At 33.8% G+C, this 17,914-nt stretch overlaps 1 protein-coding gene across 1 annotated transcript in view; it reads left to right on the top strand.

Moving 5' to 3' along the window:
* Mtap (Methylthioadenosine phosphorylase) overlaps positions 1 to 17,914 on the top strand; it is an 84,304-nt gene that overhangs the window by 63,966 nt on the left and 2,424 nt on the right. Inside the window, exons 7-8 of the mRNA XM_090382965.1 lie at positions 3,041 to 3,127; positions 12,947 to 13,069. Of these exons, the coding sequence (XP_090239091.1) occupies positions 3,041 to 3,127; positions 12,947 to 13,069 (210 nt within the window). The remainder of the gene's footprint in view (positions 1 to 3,040; positions 3,128 to 12,946; positions 13,070 to 17,914) is intronic.

Genomic DNA, 17,914 nt, shown 5'->3' with positions numbered 1-17,914 from the left:
TCAGTATGTCTAATTATCCTAAAGAAGTTTTTTTTTTTTTTTTTCTTCATGTGACTAGAGCAGGGATTGCCAACTTCTGGTTCACAGTAGTTTTCAAAATATATGTATATATAATAAACGGCCTATTTATTATATATTTTTTCAAATTAATGGAATTTCTGAGGGAAATTTAGAAAATACTCTGCACATTGCTACAACAAATATTGATCCAGATATCAATTCACTCATAAAAAATAAACAGTATCACATCTCATTAAATATTATAAAATTAAAATATTGCAATTTTTGTTACTGGAATTATTTGCATTTTATTACTATAATTGTATTTTTGTAATTTTATCTTGAATTTGTATTTTGTTTCTTATTAATAAAATTATTAATAATATTACAATAAATAACATAACATAACTGTTTATGAAAATTTTTTCATCATACACCATTTTTTAAAAATCATAGAAAGCTCAAAAGAAATTTTGCCCATATTGTACCTCACAGATATTTTATTTGGCCCTCCATTTATAAAGATTGCCTGCCCCTGGGCATAGCTGTGGTTGCCCACCATTATAAAGCATTTATAATGTGGAGAGCTGGCATAGCTGCCAGCTCTCCACATTTAGAACAGAGGCACCATCTTTTTTACCCTCCTGTGCTCGCCATCCTAAAATAATTTTTCCATCTTTCTTACTAAAAACAAAACTAGTTTACTCGTTAAATTTCAAATGATATTTTTAAAAAATTCAAAAATTTAAATTTTGTTGTTTCAAGCCAATGAATTGGCCATTAGGTTTGACAATCTGCTTTGTATAAACTGTGGGATGCACACAATTGCATATCACAGCATATAAGTTTTACTCTGTTAGATATAACATTAAACAGTGTTTTTACTTTTCTTCACCCCCCCCTCCTTTTTGTATTCATGGTGCAAAACTAAATTTCATTTTAGTGCCCTTTAGCAAGATACCAAAGAAATATGATATAGTGTTTAAGAAGGCATGTAATATAAGATTTTCTGTGCGATAAAATGTTTAAAAAAATGTTGGTTTTTTTCAAGGTTTTCTTTTCATTTTTTTTTCCCCCCAAGGTTGTTTAACAAATGTAAAATAGCATTAGGTTTTTAGGAAATCAGAGGATATAGGTTGTTTATAATGTGCTGGGATATTAAGAGGAGGTGGTGGTTATAAAGAGGTTGGCTCTATTTTAATTTTCAGGTTTTTTTTTATTGAATTGAAAATGTTTTATTAATTAGAATTTATATAATTTACCCTCTGAATTTTTTTTATTGTTTGAAATTTGTTTATATATATATTTTTTTCACTCATCTATTATCCCCTCTTGCTCAGTTTCTGGCTTTACATCCAAAAAATCTCTTTTGTAATGTAAAAAGTGCAGTTTTCATTATAATGTACCACTGGATGCATATATATTTTCTTTAATTCCTATCCCACTCGTCATAAAGGATGGTGTATGAATTATGGTTGTTGGGTGAGCAGTTTTAACTTTACCACTAATCAGGGATGTCCCAAGTAGGGGGCTAAATCCACCCCACGATCAGAATAATTTGGATTTTTATTACTGTTACATGCTGATTAAAATTTAATGATTCCTTGGAACATTGCTTTAGCACTTCCTGGACAGCCCCTACCACTAATTTTGATGCATGCTGGTACTTAAATGATTTGTGCTACAGCTGTAAGGTTTCAGAGAGATATTGATGTTGACCTTGGTAGTACACATCAATATGTACACACCATGACAAGTGGGAACTGGTTCAACCACTTCACTCTAGTATCACAGCTGATTGATTGTGGAATGTTGCAGAGTGAACAGTATGCTAACATGAAGATCTTTAAACTTGGGAAGAGTGCTACAAAGATGCTGTGAGCATTACAAAAAGTTAGAGAGGATGCTTTGAAGAAAGCAGCAGTTTGAGTGGTTTAATAAGTTTTAAAAGTGGACAGGAAACACTGGAAGATGAACCTCACAACCTCACAGTGGATGCTCTTAGATCTCGTGAAACAACGAAAATGTCATGAAAGTGAAGGAATTCTTGCGAAATGATATGCAAATGACTGTTGTTGAGATTACTTATGAAGTTTGACTGTCTGAAGATTCAGTCAGAAGTCTTGTACAACAAAATCCATTGTCAAAATCATTCTGATCTTTTTTTTTTTTTTTTTCAATGATGAGAGCATAGTTTATCACAAATTTGTGACTGGGAGAGAAGCATTACTGTTGCCTACTACATTGAGGTTTTGACATTTGCATGAGAAATGTGAGGTGAAGATGACCTTAAAGCGCCTAGTCACACAGTGATGGCAGGTCAGCAGTTCTTGACTGCAAAAAAAAAGTCATGCAGCAAGCAGCCTTGCACTGTCTAACTTCTAGCTGTTTCCTAAACTGAAAATGGGGTGGTTTTTGGGTTATCATTTTCCTACAGTGGATGATGTTAAAGAAAACACCGAAGCAGCCCTATGTATTTTTAAAAAGTGATGTTTTTTAAACAATGTTTCAAAGCTTGAGAATACCGGCGGAGCAACGAGGTACTTTAAACTTGATTAGGTTAGTAAGCCCAACTTTTTTCTCAATGAAGTTTTTAATAGTAAAATTCCAGGAACTTTTTGAATATACCTCATACAGTCATTTAAAGAATATTGGTCAGGGAAGATACATGAAAGAATTCCTATTTTATTCTTAAAATTGGAGTAATAGCTGAAGTGTTATCTGTTACTTTTTTTTATTTTGTTTAATTTTCCTGAGTTTTGTTTAACTTGACATATTATAGTTGTAAGTTACATATAAAGAAGCTTTGTTGAATTACTTAATTCATATTAAAAATTTATGTAACTGGACTACTGCCATAAATCTTCATAGATTATAGGTTTATAAATTAATTTACTATAACTAGTGTGTATGTAATAAAATAGAACAAATTCATATGTGCTTTTTTCCTTCCTCTCTCTCTCTCTCTCTCTCTCTCTCTCTCTCTCTCTCTCTCTCTCTCTCTCTCTCTCTCTCTCTCTCTCTCTCTCTCTCTCTCCAGGTAGTTTTAGCAAAAGAAGTGGGACTTTGTTATGGAGCCATTGTTATGGCAACAGACTATGATTGTTGGCACCATGGACATGATGCAGTAAGTTTATAATCCTATAATTCTTATATAATAAACAGTAACACAATCCCAGAACTGTATCATAATAAATTTTCCAGAAATGGGAGACATATACCAGGCAAAATGCTATAGTGTGCTAGTTCTTCTATATTTAGAAATTGACGAATGTCTGGTAGTTGCAGTTCATATCCTTGTATTCAGTGGAAGTCTCTGCATATTAGGGATATGTAACTATTTCTGTCCACAAGGGTATCTCAAAAGTGAAGTGTCACATTTATAGAGCTGTAAGTGTGAGCTGTGGAGAGCAGCATGAATTTGTTGGAAGATCATATTGAATTGATCAACGTGAATTTATTAGAAGATATAATTGAATACAAAAATAATTTTGACATCATATATTTAAGATTTCAGTAGCTTTTGATACTGTACCCCTCTTTTGGTTATTGTCAATCACAAATGGTATTAGAACCTGTAGTACTTTATTATCATGGGTGGATTCAAGATTAAAAAAACAAGATATTTTTTATGTTGGACTTGAATTTCTGGAGTTATTTCAAGAAATATATATTAATGAAGGTTGTTTCAAAGAACAGAATTAGATCTGGTGCCCATCAGAGGGGGCACTGTTAAATTTCTATTTAAATGGCATTCAAAATTTAATTGATTTGTTATTTTATTATCTTTACATTTAGATGTTCTAAATTATCTTGGTGAGTTTCTGCTGCAATATTTTTACTCTTGTTACCCTTCTCTTCCCACCCTGTTAGTTTGATTGTTATGTTTAATTTTGACTATTTTTGCTTTTCTGTCTTACCATGCTGCTGGCATTATTTTTATTTTTTAATTCTAATTCTAATTTATTTTTATATTTCAAGCATCATGTAGAGGAATATGCTTTTTGCTGTCTCCTGATGTTTGCTTACCTTTTTTATTTTATGTTTTTTATTAGCAAAGATTGTTTTCAACTATTTCAAACATTATTCAATATAAATATATATATATATATATATATATATATATCTTTTTTTTTTTTTTTTTTTCAAACCAAAGGGTTTTACCATGTCATTGAAGGGTAAAAACATGTGGATCTGAGATGACGTCTGTCCTGCATAATCAGCTCTAATGTGCTATTTAGTCTGAGAAATAAATTTTCTGATACTTAGGTGGTTGACCCAATTTGTCCATTTTCTGAACAGATTATGTGGGAAGTTGATGCTGTAGGTGAAGGCTGAAATTGAATCTTCTGATAGCTAAACAAGGCTGGACAAAGGTAGAAAATCTAATTGGCTGGATTGAAACATATGCAACCCAGCCAATTAGATTTTCTCTATAAAATTTTAGTTTTCGGCCAGATTGTGGTGGTTTGAATGTGGGAAGTTTCGCCCTTCTAAAAGTACGGTTCTGTGCCATATGATATAGGAGGATTGAAAAGGTCTATTTTCATGAACTTTCAGAATTGTCTGTCTGCATCATTGTCTTCACTGACACCCAGCTTAGAGAGGAGTGTTCCTCATATACAGTTCTTTTGTTTTATGTAGGATTTCCTTAAATAACTTTCTGGCACTTTCATATTAATCCCTATCCCCCTCCTCACAACTAGATATGTTGTATCCAGTTTTCTGAGGAGGGGGCTAGTTTCCCAAACAATTTTGGGTAGATGTTGCTGTATATGTTGTTTGTACACATTATCCCTATCTGAGGTACAAAAAATTACCTCTATCTCCAGATAAACAAACACTAAATTAAGATTCCACTGTTTATGTTCAGTGTACTAATAAATCATGAAGTCAGATGCCTTCATGATCAACCCAGTAGATTTTGTCAGTAGTAGAATGAAGTCTTGTCTTATATATATATTTTTTGTATAAATAAATAAATATTTATTTTATTTATTATTTTTTTTAAAACCATGGCATTAACCTTGCGATGTCAAGTAATACTTCTTGATTTTAATTGCCAATACTAAATGCCAGTATTTCAAAAAAAAAAAAAAGTGAATTTCTGTTAATACAGTTGTAATGGTTACTAGGGAGGGCTTCTACATGCAGCTCAAGCAGAGGAGCAAAGGGAAGAGATAGCTAGATAGTTGATTTTAATAAAATTAAAAAAAAAACTACAAGAATCCATATTCTTCATTGGCAACATTCATTTCAGTTGACTCTTGTTAATGTGTCTGTGATCACGAAGCTTGTTACTACTGATGCTCTTGGCATAAAGAATCCTGCAAATGTTCTTCTGCTTGTAATGGTATACAAAGACAGCAAAACAAAAGTCAGAATCCATAAATTCAGATGACTATTAAATGTGTGACCTGATTGTGCAATTTGTTTGACACTCATAGTGACTGTTTTTGTGTTCTGGTAACATATGAAGTCATTGCAGAAATCAGTCAGCCATCGGATGAGAAAATTGTGCCAATCAGTCAATGAGTGATTGTGGTTAATCAGACTGCCTACCAAGTCCAGAGAAAATGTCTGAAGAATCTGCTTCATATGAAGAGAGAGAGAGATGACAGTTGTGGCTGAATGAAGGAAGGAGAGCTCTTTTATTCAGAGAGGTGAGACAATAAAAGAGGAAAGATTAATAATGACAGTTTTGGCTGAATGAGAGAGCAGAGCTGTACTGTTTTAGCTGAATAAAAGAGGAAAAGAAGCATTCAGTTTTTTTTTTTTTTTTTTTTTTTTTTTTTTTTTTGAGATGTGCAAATGTGTCCACAATTCACAAGGGGGGGGGGGTCGAGAGGTGACACGTGTAATTACAGACCCCACTAGTTTAACTTCTGTTCCGGGGAAAATAAAGGAGTCACTGGTTAAAGAAGCATTGCAAGATCATCTAGACAAGACTGCAGTATAGTTCAGATCACAGCATGGATTTGTTAAGGGAAGTCTTTTCTGACCAGATTGATTGGATACTATGATGTGGATCACAAAGGAACTGGATGCAAAAAAGAATTCTGATATATAGTTGGATTTTAGGAAAGCTTCTGTTGCGCATGAAAGACTACTGTACAAGTTGGAGCAGTATGGCATTTAGGGCAAGTTGCTACAATGGATAAAAGGATGGTTGAGTGTGAGAAGACAGTGTTAATCAATGGACACTGCTCTTCATGGACTAATGTTATTACGGCAGTCCCCCAGGAGTCCGTGTTGGGCTCATTGTTTTTGTATTTATCAGTGATATTGATGAAGGTATATCAGGCTTAATGTCCAAGTTTGCAGACAATATGAAGGTTGGTACAGATAGGCTGAGAGGTGGCAACTGAAGTTTAGCGTTGACAAATGCAAAGTATTGCATGTGGATAGCAGTAACCCCAGAGTAACATGCCTGAGTGAGGTGGTACTATACTTGAGGTAGTGGAGAATGAAAAAGACTAGGGTAATTTTGCAGTCAGATATGTAGTTTTCTGAGCAGTGCAGATGGCCTGCTAATAGGGTCTTGTCAATGATATATAGCAGGAGTGGCCAGCTTAATTTGTGATGTGATCTAATTTTTTCTTTCAAAATGTGCTGCAATCTACTATCTCAAACATTTCATTGCACAAGGTTAAAAAAGTTAATCAACACATATTGAAAAATGTTGCTTTTAAATTTTAAAATTCAGACGTTTTTTAATTTATGTGAAGTTTGTGTCTTCATGTCATCTGTTAAGCTTTCGAAATTGGGGATATACTCTGATAAGGCCAACCGTAAAGAATCTTTTGTATGCAGGTCCGTAAGAGCACAGCGATTCTTTGTTTGTTTCAAATACGAAAGGGCTGATTCACATAGATATGTGGAACCAAAACAGGAATTTAAAAGTTCACTGCATTTTTTTACATTCGGGTACTTTTCTCAGCAAACATATTTCCAAAACTCTTTTTCTGATGATCTGGCTTTTAGGAAGATATCGTTTCACAATGTAATAATTTCATTTTCAAATAATATTTTCTTCATGGGAAAAATCGCAGCTTTTTTTTTTTTTTTCTGAAATTTGTTTCTTATCTGAGTCAACATTAAATGGATAAGAAATATATATTGAACAATGTCTTCAATTGTTTTAAAATCACTGAATCTGGTTTCAAAATCATCCACAACATTCTCAATTTCAGAAACATTTCTCACTATTAAATTCAAAAACAGGATATTTTTGCAAATGATCTTGCATATTTGTAAAATGGTCGGTTTTTTTTCTTTGAGATCCTTAGCTATTGCCAAAAATTGATATTTATATGCAGAAATACTACTAATCATGTCACCCACATTTTTATTTTTTCCTCTAATTCCAAATTCAGATCACTTAATTTACTAGTAAAATCTGCCAAAAAAGCCAGATCACACAACCAATCCATATCTTGTAGCTGATGATAATCATCTCCCCTTTGATCAACAAATTTCGAAATCTCTGTAGAAACTTACTCCGACTCAGCCACCTCACAACTGTGTGTAATATCAGATCTGGTTCTTTTTCTTCAAGTTGCATTTTGAAAAGTCTCCTTTGAAGAGATTATCCTCTGATGGAATTCACGATTTTGAAAGCGATGTCCATAACACTTTTAGTATTTAATCTTTTGCTGGCTAACACTTGTTGGTGGATGATACAGTGGTAACTCGAAAAATCTGGGAATTTATCATCCTTTTGGCACAATGCGATGAATCCGTTAAGATGCCCAGTCATCGCTTTAGCTCCATCTGTTGCTACTGATACGAGCTTAAATAGTGGTAATTAATTTTTTCAATAAAATGTTTGAATGAGTTAAAGATATCAAGACCTAGTTCTTTCTTTTAACGAAACCATACCCAGCAGTTCTTCTCTAGTGGCAGAATCATCGAAAACCATATGAATAAAAATGAGCAACTGAGCTGTATCACTGACATCTGTAGATTCATCCAGTTGTAAAAAAAAGGACACACAATTAGCAATATTAACACGCAGTTGTTCGCTCACATTTTTACTCATTTTTTCGATGTATTGCATCACAGTATTTTGAGATAATTGCACATCTTGAAGGGCACTTTTAATTTCATTTTTGTTCTTAAAATTTTCAAAAAGAGAATCTGTTATTTCTCAAAATTCATCTTTGAATTGACCATCAGAAAATGATATGCATTTTTTTGCAAGAAGATTACTTACTTTAAATACTGCTACAGTTACTGCTTTAGATTGTAAATTAGGTGTCATGAAGAAATTTTGTTGCACAAATAATCTGGATTTTAAGTTCTAATTTATTTTTTCTAAGGTCGCTATTCGGCGGAAAATCCAATTGGTATTTACCATGGAGTGCGTTGAAGTGCCTTTCTAAATTTCCTTTTTTGGGTATAGCCACGGAAGCATTGCAAATCAAACAGCAACATTTTTCTTTCACCATTACAAAAAGTATTCTAGTTCCCACTCTTGATGAAAATGATACGTTTTACTCTTTTTCATAGTATTCATTTTAAATCAAAAGGTATAAAATTAACATAAGTACTGTCCAGTTATTAAACCATCAAAAGCAATTCTTACTGATTAAAACACTAAGTTGCACGAACTGGAAAAATATTCTGTCTGAACAGATAACTTAGAATAATTCATGAAGGGGATTCCGAAATGAGGAAGTTGTTTCCAAAATAACTAGACAAACACACCACCGTTTATTACTCTGTTTGGTTATGCTATTATAAGAATCAGTTTTGAATGCCTGTGTGATATTTCTCTAAAGCTATTTCTGGAGGTCATGACCATAAAACAAAAACAATTTGCACTTTCCGGTTTATTGGGCTTTTCTGTTAGTGCAATCTAATTATAAATGGGTAGTAAACTCAATCTTATTGCATTTGCAATAATACCGACAGCTGGAATTCTGTGGGATTTTACTTTATTATGATGAAATGTGTTTCTCCTTCAATGAAACCTTCAATCATGCAAAAAAAAATAAAATAAATAAATAAATTTTCAAAATCTGATCTTCATTCCTATTTTTGAAGCTTTGCGAAAAAAAAAATATAAAAAATAACATGCAGGTAGCGAAACCCACTGCGCAATATAAAATTTTGGTAGTAGGGATGACTGTATATTTAAAATTCATCATGATTGACCGAAATTAAAGCCACGATCGACTCGTTGGCCACCCCTGATATATAGAAATTTTGCTAGCAGGGATAAGGTGATTATCCCCTTGTATAAGGCAATGGTCAGGCCACACCTTGAGTACTGCATACAGGTCTGGAGGTGTAATTTTAGGAAAGATGTTGAGCTACTGGAACGAGTACAGAGAAGGGCTATGAGATTAGTGAGTGGAACGAAGGGTTGCTGTTACCAAAAAAATCTTAAGTTCTACAAATTGCAGCATCTGGAGACTAGGCACCTGTGAGGTGATCTGTTTGAGGTGTATAAGGCCTTGAATGGTTTGAGCAGGCTCAGTGCTGATGGGATTCTTTTCACCCCTGATATATAGAAATTTTGCTAGCAGGGATAAGGTGATTATCCCCTTGTATAAGGCAATGGTCAGGCCACACCTTGAGTACTGCATACAGGTCTGGAGGTGTAATTTTAGGAAAGATGTTGAGCTACTGGAACGAGTACAGAGAAGGGCTATGAGATTAGTGAGTGGAACGAAGGGTTGCTGTTACCAAAAAAATCTTAAGCTCTACAAATTGCAGCATCTGGAGACTAGGCACCTGTGAGGTGATCTGTTTGAGGTGTATAAGGCCTTGAATGGTTTGAGCAGGCTCAGTGCTGATGGGATTCTTCCTCTTGCTCAGATTACGCACCTGATAGGGCATAAATTCAAATTAAGGGAAGTTAGTTGTAGTATAGATGTGCAGAAATTTGATTTTAGCTAGCTGGTGGTTGATTGCTGTAACAAACTTCCATCTGTTGTTGTTGTGGAATTTGACAGCTTAAACAAATTCAAAGCTGAACGAGACAAGTGTTTGGAATGGATGGGTGAAACAGGAAGGTTTTTTTTTTTTTTTTTATTGCTGCTGCTATATAAGCTTGCTTTCTTGTATCTTGCATCATATGCTAATGCTAAAGTTCTAACAGTGCCTGGCATTTACTGAATGCAAGGCAGGATCTGACTTAACTTTACTAAGTCACACATCATTTTTGTTTCTTTCTTTAACTCGGTCCCACATAAACACATTCAATTTGATACACTACTTTATCCCCCCCCCACACACACACCACCATAATGGTGAGGGACTCGAGGAGTTGTCAGATGTTCTGGATGCTGAGAATGTGGTTTTTATCTTGTGCTGTTTGATACCAAAAAACACAAAATAAACTTACTAATCCCAAAAGAAGCTGATCAAATGCATCTAGAAACACAAAAATGATGTGTGACTCTAACAGAAAACCAGACATTGGAAATGTAGGAATACTACAAAGGAATTGTCATATGCTAAAGAAACTAGTTCGGGACATTTTAATTAGGGTTATTCCCATTTCTATCAGTCCAAAGAGCCTCTAATAAACAATGAACTGGTGCATGTGCTCAAAACCAGTGTCTTGTGCAGAAGCACCCCTGATGTCCCAGGTGCCAGTACAAAAATCCAGCAGGCTATTTAACCAGAACTAATACAGTTAACCCATCCAGCCAGGCCATCTGATGCTGCAGGAATTTTAAGTTATTTTACTGTTAGAAACAGCAAAATTTTTTTCTTCAGTATGAGGAACACCACTAAACTCAAAATTTAGCTTCATCAGGACAGTGATCAGTTACTAGTATCTTCTCTGATAGGATCATTACAACATACGATACTCAGGTGGGCACTACAATCCTATAACCTTTTTGTGTCAAATATGTTTGTTAACTTGTGATCTTTTTCTTTAGTCTGCAAACTTTAGCCCTTTATACAAATATTTCTGGTTTGTTTAATGTGTTGTAAAGTGACATTAAATAAATTATAATTTATAGTGTTATTTGTGAGTTTGTAAAACATCTTATTTGTTAATTTAATGCAGTTACTGTTAGGTGTTTATCCTGTGTTTGTGCATCATCTCCAATAGACATGCCTAAATTACTGTGTAATTTGCCATAATTGCTATAAATCAAAATTACTAACACATAGTAGGAAATGCTGTTATATATTCAAAAACATTAGAGAAATATTTTTGAATATATTAGGACTTCGTACATACCTGATAATATTCTATAGCTCAGAGTGTAACAATTGCTCGATGAGACTGGATGTGTTTTCTATCATTTTTATCTTTATACAATTAAATTTACTCTTAATTAACAATGAGATCAGCATATGGCAAGTTATATAATTTAAAGAGGTTGTGTAAATGAGAAAAAAAAAATTTATTTTTGCTAAAATTTGTGTCCTTCAGTCTAACATTTAGGCAACGGGGGTTTTCAGTCCCCCCCCCAGATAAATCAGCCATTGATCACACTGGCACTTTGTTTTCTTAGCTGCTTTGTAGGTACAATGGCTGTTCAATAAAGAATGATCATAATTTTTTTTTTTTCTTTCAGAACATACCTTTATTAATCATCCATATTGTGATGGTCCTTTTCAAAGTAGCTCCCATTTGATGAAATGTGCTTACTCCAACATTTCTTCAAAAACATGGTGGAAGCCACTCTTACATTTATGAGAATCGCCTCCACTCTCTTTAAAACTTGTTCTGATGACTGGAAATATTTTCCTCATAGCTCCTTTAACTTTGGGGAAAGAGAGAGAGAGAGAGAGAGAGAGAGAGAGAGAGAGAGAGAGAGAGAGAGAGAGAGAGAGAGAATTATAGGGTGCAAGGTCAGAGTTGTAGGGCAGCTGAGGAATGCTTTGGCATTGCTGGCTAAGTACTTGATGACAGTATGAGCATGGTGAGGTCTCACATTGTCGTGATGCAGCATCCACCCACTTATTTGCAGTTGTGGTCATTTGTGGCAAATATGATCTGCAAATTGTGCAGTATAGATGGTGTAGTATGGTCCTGTAACAGTCATATGATGTGGCTCAACATGCTATTAAACCATTCCTCGAATGTTAAAAAAAAAAGTTGGCCACAACTTTTTGCTTTTTTCAGTGTAGGCAATGGTGTAGACTTCCAAACAGAGCTTTGTTGTTTACTCTCTGGGTCAAAATTATGACAGTGTCTCTCTGCCATAATCACCTTGTGCAAAACTTTGCTACTATCTTTGGTAACCTTCTGTTGCAGCTCTAGACAAACCTCCATTGTGAACTTGCAGTTGCTCAGGTGTGAGTAGTCTTGGAACATGGTGTACAAACACGTGTCAGGAGCAAATGTTCATGGAGAATACCATGTATGCTTCCCATTCTCAACGTCTCTGCCAGTTGCCTTTATGACTATCTTCTCTCACGATTACAGAAACAGTGTTTGTGGTTTCTGTGGTGACATATGTTTGGAGTGCCAGGAATGCTGATTTTTGTGATTGAATCATGTCCATCTTTAAACATTCTAAATGACCTGTGAGCTGTGCTAAATTGAAGTGTAAATTTGCCATAAGCCTCTTAACATTTCATATGTTTCAGTTGATATTTCCTTGAGATGGAAATAAAATTTGAGAGCAGCATACTGTTCTTTGCATTTAACATCTGTTGTTACTTAGGCAAAACTAAACAGACAAAACTTAACTGATCGCCAAGATCACACTGCATGTGTGTGATGCAGCATGGTTTGGTCTTAAAGTCTGCAGCTCAGCTAGAAAGAGCAAGAAGTACGGTTCATGAAAAACGACATTCTTTATTAAGCTGACATTGTAATTGTAAACAATAAAAACCTGTCATTTTGACTTTGTTTGTAAATAATCTGTTATTTGCATTGAGTTTTCAGAATCTGGGAAGAAGCACTCTTGATTCATATTCGTAATGAGGACATTGCTGTTTCAGAATAATTTGTTTTTCTCTCCTTCAGGTTAATGTGGATATTGTATTGAACAACTTGAAGAGTAATTCATCTAAAGCCACACAGATTTTGCTTAGCTCCATACCAAAAATTGCATCTAAAAATTGGAGCCAGATTTTGAAAAATAACCAGGTGGGAAACATTATACATTTAAAATATTTTCAAATGTATGAAAAATAGTTCATATCTTTTATGTGCAGTTCTTGTTTAGTTACACTTTTTAAAGGATGTTGAAAAGGGAGCAAACACTGCTATACTTGAATTGTTGTCTCATACTTTTCCTCTGAATTTTTTTGACTTGAACAGTCATTTTTTATACCACTAGATCATTCTTAAAAATGGTTAATGTTCTGCTCCTTCTGACATAACTGTATAATTGCTGCTGCTATTTTTACAACTTTAGACACATACATGGTACTTTTCAAAGGCTCACCAAATCTAGTGGGTTCACAAGGAAATTCAAGTCTCTCTTACATAACCAGACTGGCACCATTGTTTAATAACATAGCTCATATATGCCCTTTTTGGGGCAAAGTAATAACTAAAGGGGTATTTAGTTCTATTTTAATGTGAGTTTTATGCTTGGCATTAGTTAACCCATTCAGTACTATGCTTGGTTATACTTATTTTGACAATTGTATGTTTTTGATTAAGGATTGTAATATCTATTCTAACTGCTGAGTAAAATATGTTTTGAAGGAGAGGAATTGGCATTTTAAAAAGACGCCTCAGAAAAAATACTCATTTGTTTAAAATTTGAGAAATAGGGATGAATGCTGCATTTAAAAATAGGGAGTGCATCATTCAATATTTTGATCTTTTATTATTTAATGAATTAATTTTTTTTTTTAGCAAAATTATTCTTTTTTACATATTTTAAATCTTTACTTCTGGCAACTTCTGGTTTAAAAAAAAAAAAAAAAAAAAAAACATTATTTCATAAATAAGGTCTGAATTTTTTTTTTAAATATAGCATAAAGAATTTGGCATAACTCTTAAAAAAAAAAAAAAAAAAACCCTACCTCAGCACTGAAGGAACTAATAGATACGAAGATAAATGTTTCTGACCTATCATAGAAAAAATGAAAGTCTGGAAATTGCTGAACTTTTATTCAGCATAGTCATCTCTAGTTGTGCTAAACATGATGCAGTATTCCCTCTTCTTCTCTAAACTTTTTATATAGAACCCAATCTTGGGCCTTTTACTACTCCTCAGCCACACAAGCATCATAATTTGACACAGAGTGGTTGGTTGTTTTTTCGGTAGATGAAACAATAATCCCCAAAGAGAATAGTGTTGTGACAATTCCATAATGTGAATCACTGAGTGTCTCCATGAGTACTCACACCCAATCATGCAGAAAGGTGATTCCACTGGAGAGTTCCCATTACATTTTGGCCTTTAATTTTATGAAATTTTGGCACAAGCAAAAATAATGTTTGAACCTAGGCAGATTTTGTGATATTACAGTTCTCCCTTTTTATTTTAGGTGCATTAACATATTTGCATAAAGTGCCTATTGACTTCACCATGTCTGTCTATCCACGTGTAATAACTCAACTCCCAGTGGATGAATTTCATGAAATTTTTTATTTGACGCTTTTGACAAGATTTTCCCCCAATAGAAATCCAGCAATTATTACTTCTTTGTCCATCTATCTGCATGTAATAACACAACTCACAGTGTAGGCGCCTCCGTAGCCAGGTGGGAAGGAGCAGCAGTGCGTAGCACACGCTTCTTGATTAGACCGGGGTTTGAGCCCGTCACCACCAAATACGGAGGATGCGGAAAGGTCAGGGAATGACCACCGCATATCCCGGAGCAATATGGCCTTAGTTGCTAATGCTCCTAAAAACCAAATAACTAACTAACAATTCACAGTAGATGAAATTTCATGAAATTTTATATTTGGCTCTTCTAGAACAAAATTTGGCAATTATTATTGCCAAATTTCTTTTGTTATATTATAGCTGAAGCACTGGATATTATGTTGGTTCGTACATAAGTCATTGCTTTTTACTTTTTTTTTTTTTTTTTTTTTTCTTTTTATCAATTTACAAAATACAAAAATCATGAATTATTACTATTTGTTTATTATATTAATCAAAGCAGGCTCATTAAATATTATATTTCAGTTGTTAGTAAAATCTAGGAAGATATAAGTAAACTGCATTAAAAATCATTCACACAGTATACTGTGATTGTTTAATTTATTAAATCACACAGCCTGTTTGAAATACATGGTGCATTTCACAAACTGTCTATTACAAAATGGGATTAAATACTGATGCCATTTTGGTTAAATGGGATTAAATACTAATCCCATTATTTTGGGAAGTATGTTCAGTGAAAACAGTTATATTCATGCATTATTAATTCAATTAGTAATTAATTGGTGACAAGATAAGTATTGTTTACTTTTCACTTCAATTAATGAAAGAAAAAGAAAAAAATTGATTAATTTAAGAAATATAAATGTAAAACACTGTGTACATTTACTAACTTGTTTCTTTCCCATTTAACTTTTTAATTGCCTTTACTATTTTAAACCAATTCAGCAATCTTTAGGGACTTTAATATCCCTTTTTTGAATTTGGTAACCTACTTCTTGATTTGACGGTCATTTCCAGACAATCCCTTCAAAGAAGAATTATTACTACATGGCTTCTTAAAATTACTGGTTTTGACTTTTATTTATATATATTATTTTACATGTATTTTATTTTCAAATACTTCTCATATTTCAGTTCTCATTTCTATGAAAGAAAATAATACAAATAGTAGAGAGTAGGACTGTTGCTGAACAAGTTCAAGTTTTACAGTAGTCTTAAAAAAGATTAATCCCCACTGTTAATTTTTCTAAGATTCTCAAGGAACATATCCACAACCTTTGCCAAGTATGCATTCCACCTTATGAGCATTAGTCAACAGGAATGATTTGTTTACTAATAGCCACAATTATCAACAAAATAGACACTTCAAAGTTTCTCACATCTTTGATTTCCAATAAATGAGTGAAGCTCTTTTTTTTTCTTTTTCTTTTTTTTAAAGACTTGAATGTTTTTCTACTTCACTTAATTTCAGCATGCCTGTATGATCAAGTATTCAACTGCAAGAGGGTGTTGAAAACCTCACAGCCTCTCTATTAAGTAATGGACTCACACTAGTGGTTGTGCATTATTTTTCATTAATCTCCTCAGAGCTTCACACACTTGTACCAGTAATGCTACAGTGCAGTTATCAAAGTTATGACAAAAATGATTCCACATTTTATATAATTCTTCATTTATATTTAAATTTTGTATTATGGTGAAATTTAAGTTTGTTAAACAAAAAGCAGTCTGATGCCACACCTACCTTATTCACCAGATCTGGTGAATTAGGTAGGTGTGGCAGCTGTTTGTAACCACATGATACATTGCAATTGTTGTTATTGCTAGCATATGAGAGGGAACCATTCAAATGTGGGCAGTTAGGCTAATTAATGTCCCATCTCTTACAAAGTCATCTATCTCATAGATGATGATTCTGTTTCTGCTGCATGCCTTTTCTGTAGATACTTCCATGGGCACTGTTCTTCTGAGCTTTTATAATCCCTCCCCATATCTTTCAAACTAGTCCAATCACGTGCTCCAACCAGTGAACATCCATTTACTGTTCAACTTAAAACTAACAGAACCAACTTATGTTTTTCTAGACCAACCTGCCTGTAAATTACAATTCACAAAAATTCGAATCTTGATGTTAACAAGTATCTTCTTTCATCTTCTCAACTTTTAACCCGTGCATGGTACTAAGTACTGTAATTTCTATGCCTTTTGGTGTTTGAGGTTTCATATAGGGAGGGATGCCTTTGTCAAACAAAACACCTTTTGTCAGCATTTCTTTTCTTAGTGATTTGATAAAATCTCTTCATTGAAATAAAACTGTTACAATATGAATATAGCCCACCATTATTATTCTTTTGAAATTCCAAAAGAGTGCTGCCATCATTTTTGCAGCCACTGGAACTGTTTTTGCCTTCTTTGGAGACAGTAAACTTAGATGCTTCCATTGTTTGGACTGCTCAGACTAATAAGTGTTGGACCCATTTCTCATTCATAGTTACAGATTGTGCCCAAAGAGTTTTCAGGAACTGCTTCATAACACACTAGCAGTTCTGAGGAAGTTCCCAGACTACTTTTTTTTTTTTTTTTTTATCATGTCAAAGGTTGTGGGACCCATTTTGCAGAAACTAATAAATATAATTCTTATGTCGGAATGTTTCTCCTTTCGTATGAAATTAATCCAAGAAACAGTACAGTACAAACTATAGGAATCTCATACGAAAGGGGACAAAGATTCTGAAATAGGAATTACACTTTTGTTCAAAGAAAGTGCATCACCTAGGAATTTCACATTTCTAACCCTTTTTCATGATGGTATGTTACATTAATGACTCGCATCACTAATAGAAATATAAACAAAAGATATTTATTAATAGTTAAGGAAAAGTTAAGTAATATTTGACAGGTGCTCTCAAAATATTCCAAAATCTGCATTTGCAACCTTTATACAACAGTTTTGGTAAACATGACAATTATGGCTGTAATGTTACAAGAAGCCCTCAATTTGCTTCAGTTTATCCTTTTAAATGGAAAACAAAATGAAAAGTTCACCAGGTGCAAACTAATATTTAGTTGAACTGCCTCTGGCCCTGATGATGGCAGCACACCGTCAAGGCATTGACAAGATCAATTTCTGAAGATAATCAACTGATAGTTCGTGGTTCCAAACAAGAATTATGGCTTCCTGAAGTTCACGAAGGGTCTTTGATTTCTTTCTGGCAACTGCAGATTCCACATGATGCCAACGGTTCTCTATAGGATTCAAGTCTGGGCTGTTTCCTGGCCAGCTAAGAGTTGTAATGGACCGTTCTTCCAACCATTTTTTCACCTATAACAAATGTAAACACATTACTGTCGAACCTATAATG

This window comes from Mastigoproctus giganteus, chromosome 1 (genome assembly GCF_048544385.1).
Source record: "Mastigoproctus giganteus isolate SK-2022 chromosome 1, ASM4854438v1, whole genome shotgun sequence".
Taxonomy (NCBI): Eukaryota; Metazoa; Arthropoda; class Arachnida; order Uropygi; family Thelyphonidae; genus Mastigoproctus; species Mastigoproctus giganteus.
The sequence above is the reverse complement of the archived record's forward strand: the minus strand, read 5'-3'. Positions and strand labels throughout refer to the sequence as shown.